The sequence below is a fragment of the Phocoena sinus genome, chromosome 6 (assembly GCF_008692025.1).
Source record: "Phocoena sinus isolate mPhoSin1 chromosome 6, mPhoSin1.pri, whole genome shotgun sequence".
NCBI classification, from domain to species: Eukaryota; Metazoa; Chordata; class Mammalia; order Artiodactyla; family Phocoenidae; genus Phocoena; species Phocoena sinus.
In genome coordinates, this window is record NC_045768.1 from 110149962 (window position 1) to 110155961 (window position 6000).

Here is a 6000-nt window from a genome sequence, read left to right on the forward strand (position 1 = left end):
CCATAGCGAGGTTTCCTTACCCAGCTACCAGAGTAAGGATGGAGAAGGAGCCCAGGCCATGTGGGTGCTGCATCCTTTTTTTCAACTAGGATGTGATCCCTTTAGAACAGGGGCTTTTCCTTGAGACTGTCTTGGTATTCTCAGTGGGGGAAGGGGGGTGGTAGTAACAGGATTGATGCCTGACCTTCCAGCACTGGACGGGAAACACTTCCACAGAATCGGCAGATACAGCAATTCTCAGGAATGTTTGCATTTCCAGGGTGTAATGAGTGCTTCAGCACGGTGGAAGATGAGGGAGAAATTCCATGGGCAGGAAACAGGCATTCCGCCTCCCAAGGACTCAGTGCTTTGCAGGTACCTTTAAGAAACCTGAAAGCTTCTGATTCTCAGCCGCCCAGAAGAACGCACGTGTATGCAAAACTCAGCATTAATTTCAGGAGGCCTATGGAGCCTAAATTTCTTAGACTTGGTAATCAGGGAGTTTTTAACTGCAAGGGTGGGGGAGGACAGCAAAATGAAATGAAAACTAATCCCAGGGCATTTCACTTGGGGAAGTGAAACAACAGTGACCTCTTAAGACGCTACATTTCTTCTAAGTGATAGCTCTATCCCTAATAAGCAAGCTTCCATTTGAAACAGAAATCTCATGGTCAAGGGCAGAGCTTTTCTGGTTGCAACGGATCATCATCGCTGAGATAAAAGGCTTTGTTAAGGTACAACCTGACTGGGTGATCAATTCAGTCACAGCCTCATTAAGCAATGTTCCTTCCCACTGGTCTTAGCTTATCACATAAAACCTCTCCATCTAGCAATGGTTCTTGAATTAGTCCCACTATGGATGCTCTGTGCCTACGTGGCATTAATAGTTTGAGTCAAGTAACATTTGCACATACAGAGAGCTGCCGGTTTACATGCAGCTTCTCACAAGTACTGAATTTGCTGTTAAAGAGCCACTGAAGGTCTTTCAACATCTCCATTCCAGACCTTTATTTTCAGAGACTAATGACTCAACGTTAAACACTCAGCGCCGAAACCCGGGAGAAATGGTCTGGGAGATACTATAATTTATTAATTAAAGGTACTGTCTACGCTTTGCAAGTGCTAAACAGATGGCTTTAATAAACGCTGACCTTAAAATATTCAGAGGACAAAGCCTAAGATGATAAGCCTTCCCATTATAACCATAAAACAAAACATCAGAACGTATGGATTTTGTCTTCAGAACCGCCCATGTAATAAACAATCTGTCATCCTTCTACCGCCTATCGGGTGCCTCTGGACACCTTCCTTCTCCTTCACTCCCACATGCAGACACCTAGTCCTGGTGCCTCTGCAGCTTCGTTTAATAGCTCTTGAATCAACTGACTTTTCTCTCCTTCCACCGTCACCCTGCCAATGCCATCAACATCACGTTTCACCTGGGCTATCATAACCTCCAACAGGATTCCTATCTGCTCTAAACCAATTCAGCTAGAGTGGTCTTTTCAAAGCACAAATCTCAGCCCACCTCTCCCCTATTTAAAAATCCTTCGACGAGCTCCATCCTTGGAGTTAATGGCTGCTCTAAAGACCTGATTCCTGGCATGGTCTCTCTGAACCCTCGCCCTCCATCTTGTAATTACGCTGGCCTTCTTCCATTTCCTCAGCTCACCATGCTACCTCCTACCTCAGGACCTTTGCACATACTTCTCCCTCTCAGGGGTGTCCCCCTCCCATACCCAGATCAACAATGACTCTTCTTCAAATCTGCAGATTTCAACTCAAAAGCCATTTCTTCAGGTAAGGTTTTATATGACCAAGTTCCTCCATTTTCTTACCGCCTGTGGGTTTTTTTTTTTTTTTCATAGCATGTGGTGGCACAATTTTTATTTACAGATTTGTGAAATCTTGATTAATGTGATTTTTGACCCACTAGCCTTCAAGATCCATGAGTTTAGGAGCAAGGAGTACTTTCTTAACAACTAGCACCAGGACATGGGAGGTACTCAAAAATGTTTGTTGAATAAATCAAATCGTATACAACAGAGTACAATTTGAACGGTAAGATCACTTTTCACATCATTCACATCAGAGAAACAGCAAGAGGCCCGGAGCTGGGAAAGCGAAAATAAATGTGTTCCTCTTGTCTTGACCACAGGTGACGCATTTTGCTGGGCAGATCTAAAGGAGGAAGTAGTCCAGGGGAAAAAAAAGCACCAGGCTACAGCAGACTTTTGTGCCTGGAACACTGAAAGTATGAGGCAAAAACCTGCACAGGGTGGACCCACCAGGACCAGCTTGCTCGAATAGAAGCATAACCTGTATTTGGTAAATGGGATTGTCCTAGACTATCTCAGGCCATTTACCAGAATCCAAAAAAGCCCTATACATGGATTAGTGTTAAGGAGAGGCAGGTGTTTCACAGTGAGTGGAGTATGTGTAATCATAATCAGAGTCAGAATTTTCCCGAAAGATGTCCTTCTACTGTTGTATTTCAGAAACATTTAGGTTAGCTTTTATTAAAGGGAGGCAATAATCCCTTATTTATGCTTTTATGATTTATAAGCTGTACCTTAACTTGCTTAGTTAATATTTACCCGCAAACTTAATAAAAGCGTTTGGCTCTTCACATACATAAAGCATTCTTCTTAATGTTAATTGTCTGAAGGTCTTAAAAAGCTAGCTTCAGTCTTTGGCAAATGACAGAAATTACCCTGGACCCACCGACAAACTTTATCCAATAAATTGGACCAAAAATCAAGTTATAACCACCTCCTACAGCTAGTAAATGAGCTCGTGGCTTAGTACCTGTACCAGCACTAATATAATATTTCAGAGGAAATAGGCATTGGGGCTGACGCTCCATCACCCCTTTAGAAGACTTGTTATCTGAACTGCAGAACATTCTGAATATGGCTAGTTCTGTCACTCTTTCCTCAATTTCTTCCCCCAGGAAATGGCATCTTTACGTCTTTATTAGCTCTCGGTAAAAGGCCATTTGATCACAAATGCTTTCAAACAACTGCAATATTCAGTCGTCCTTTCTCAATAAGTCACTTTGAAGCAAAATCATAAAGAGGTCACCATCACTCCGTGAGAGCTGAGGGACTTAAAACCACAAACACATTCAAAAGGAAAACTGGGTACTTTTTATTACCATTAACTTAGATGACTTAGAAGGGAATCCACCCCAGACGTTATAAAGCGATTCCAGTGCCGTTGTGTCTTCAAATACACACTAAAACTTAAGAGTAAATCTCAAGAGTAAACCTTCCCTTATCACAGGGGCAGGAGCAGATAAGGAAATCTCTTCCTACGATTCTTAGTGTTGAAAGGACGCCTTCTCCCTCTACTTCCAGACGCTAACTTTCCAAAAGCAAAGTTAATAAAGGCGACCCCTCGGACGCAATGCAGACGCTGTCTGCACAAGGCGCTGGAAGCAGCACAGCTGCCCAGCCCCCGAGCCCCCGGCTCCCGCCTCCCGCGTCCCAGGGGAAGGAGGGGCGCGGCCGTAAAGGCGGGCAGGTCGGGCCGGGGGCGCGGCCGGGTCAGCGGGGCCGCAGCCCGGGGTCCGGTCACCCACGTCCCGGGGCGCCGACGGAGCCCCACAGACCGGGAGAGTCGGGCGGCGGACAGCGCGTCCGGAGGAGCCCTCGGCGCGGGCGGCAACCGCACAAGTTAGTTTGGCGGCCCCGCGGCCCGGCCGCAACCGGGGGAGGGGAGAGGGGAGGAGAGGCGGGCTTCGGCCCGACGGGGCGGCCGGTGGAGGGGGCTCCGGGGCGGGGGTCCGCAGGCGGGCGAGAGCGGCCGCCGGGAGGGGAGGGGGGGAGCGGGGGAGCGGGAGGCGGAGGGAGGCCGGTCCTGGGCGAGGCCTCGGCCGCGCATCGCCAGTCTCGGCGCCGAAGCCGAGGGGGCGGCGCTCTCCGCGGAGCCGGAGGCGGGGCCGCGCGTTCCCACCCGGGCTGGCAGCCGGGGGCGCCGGAGACCGGGAGGGGGACGCCCCGGACGCGCGGGGGCGGCCGGACCCAGGGGCCTGGTCCGCACTGGCGGTGGCGGCGGCCGCGGCCCCTCGCCTCCGTCAGGCATGCGCGCGCCACAGGCCGCAGCCCGGACCAGCCCCGCGTCCCCGGCCGCTGCCGCGGCGGTCCTGGCCCGGCCCTTCTCTCCTCCAGCCCGCGTTCCAGGTGCGGAGGGCGGCCGCCGAGCCCCCCCCCGCAGCGCGGGGCGGGGTGGCGCGGGGAGATGCGGTGGGGGCTGGGACCGGACGCGGGGTTCGGGGCCCCCACCCGCCCGTCGCGCCACCTGCGGAGCCCGCGCTCGACCCGCCGACCCCACTCCCGCCAGGCGCGCGAACAAAACAAGTTGCAGGTCGCCGCCGCCGGAGGGGGCGGGCGGGTCACTCACCCTCATCCTGCTCAGCGGGCTCGGCTCGTCCGGCCGCGGGGATAGGGAGGACCAGAGGACCACCAGCACCAGGAAGCTGCCCACCACCAGCAAACTGCGTAAGAGGAGCCCGATCTTCAGCCTCATCTTCCTCCGGCGGCGAGAGGCGCACAGCCGGGCGCAGCCGCCGCCACCGCGCTCCCCTCCCTCCTTCCCCCTCCGCGCTCGCCGCCTCCTCCTCCCGCCCCCGCCCCCGCCGCCCGGCGGCCGCCTCCCCGCCTCCGATCCGGAACTCCCCTCGCCTGGCGGGCCGCCCCACCCCCGCTCTCCCCTCCCTCCCCCGGCCGCTCCCGCCCCCACGCCCTCGCTGGGCGGCCCCCGGCCGGTCCGCAGCCCCTTCACCGCTGCTGTCCACCCGACCCCCCCAGGTCCTGCTACCATGCGACTAACTTACACTCTCCCCAGGTCTGTCCTCAGCCTCGGCCCCACCGCTCAGCCCTAAAAGCTGCCCGGGTCCCCAACTTTTATTGTCCTTTCGGGCTGTAACTCCGGCCTTAACGCCGGCCCCCCGGCCCCCGCCGCGGGGCGGGCGGGAAGGAAACCAGGAAGTCGCGGCGGCCGTTGCCGCAGCTCCACGTGGCTGATTTATAGCTGGGAGGATTTTTCCTTATTGATTGTGCTCGCTTCTTCACACGGCTCCTTAAGGAGCCGGATTTGTATCAGAAAGGCCCAGGTGTGATGTGCAAATATCACCGGACCCCAGGAGCTCTACTTGGAAAGCGGGTAGTACGTCGCTGTCTCTTGAGCTAATTAGAAGAAAGCCAACCTAGTGGGAATAAGCAATACCAATCTTGTTCAAGGGCTAAGTTTCTATTCCTAGGACCGAGGATTTCGGGGTTTGTAAAACAATACTAAAAAAAAAAAAAATACTCCACCCTCGTCGTCTCCTTCAGACCCGATTTTTGCCGCTTGATGGAGGTTCCTTGATTTCTGTTTTTCAAAAGCCTTTCAGAAGCCTGAGACTTACATTACACAGGAAAGGGTATTGACAAATGTTTAGCCAGATGCCCCGGCCGGAGGAAATAATTTTTGTGCCTGTATCTCCCAACAAAGATATCAGTCGCCTCTATTGCCAGATGCACGTGATTATGTTATCAGTGTGACCTCGTATCTAATTCAAGTTGAACAGAATGTTTAATATCTTCTCCTAAGTTTTAGGATGGTAAAAGTTGATCCTTCTTCCTTAATATTGTCTCCTATCTGCAGGTACTTTAAAACAAGTGAAACCCGGTTATTTAAATTTCTAGAATCTAATAGAGAATTTCATTCAGGATAGATAAAGAATTGTACCAGACCAACTCCGTGTGCTTAATGGTTTGGGTTACACTACCTAGGATATTGGGGATTTCTGTAGATGCCAATCATTTCAGAATTCCCACGAAATATTTGCAGTGAACAATAGGGGGAAATGTAGAATGGCTGACGATATGGTCAGGTCTGTTCTTGGCTGGATAATTGTGCAGAGTAATGCATGTAAGCCCAATACATACAGCACCTGGAGGGCTGTCATGGGTTGAATACAAGTCACTGTCTGACTCAGCATTTTTATCAACTACTTGAATCAAAACCAGTTGCTTT

At 52.1% G+C, this 6000-nt stretch overlaps 1 protein-coding gene across 3 annotated transcripts in view; it reads right to left on the reverse strand.

Moving 5' to 3' along the window:
• GALNT7 (polypeptide N-acetylgalactosaminyltransferase 7) overlaps positions 1-4609 on the reverse strand; it is a 120132-nt gene extending 115523 nt beyond the window's left edge. Inside the window, exon 1 of one of the 3 annotated variants that reach the window (XM_032634659.1) lies at positions 4384-4609. In XM_032634659.1, coding sequence (XP_032490550.1) covers positions 4384-4509 — 126 coding nt within the window. In that variant the 5' untranslated portion in view covers positions 4510-4609. The remainder of the gene's footprint in view (positions 1-4383) is intronic. The other 2 variants (XM_032634658.1, XM_032634660.1) reach the window with 2 other exon arrangements.
• Between the last annotated feature and the right edge of the window lie 1391 nt (positions 4610-6000).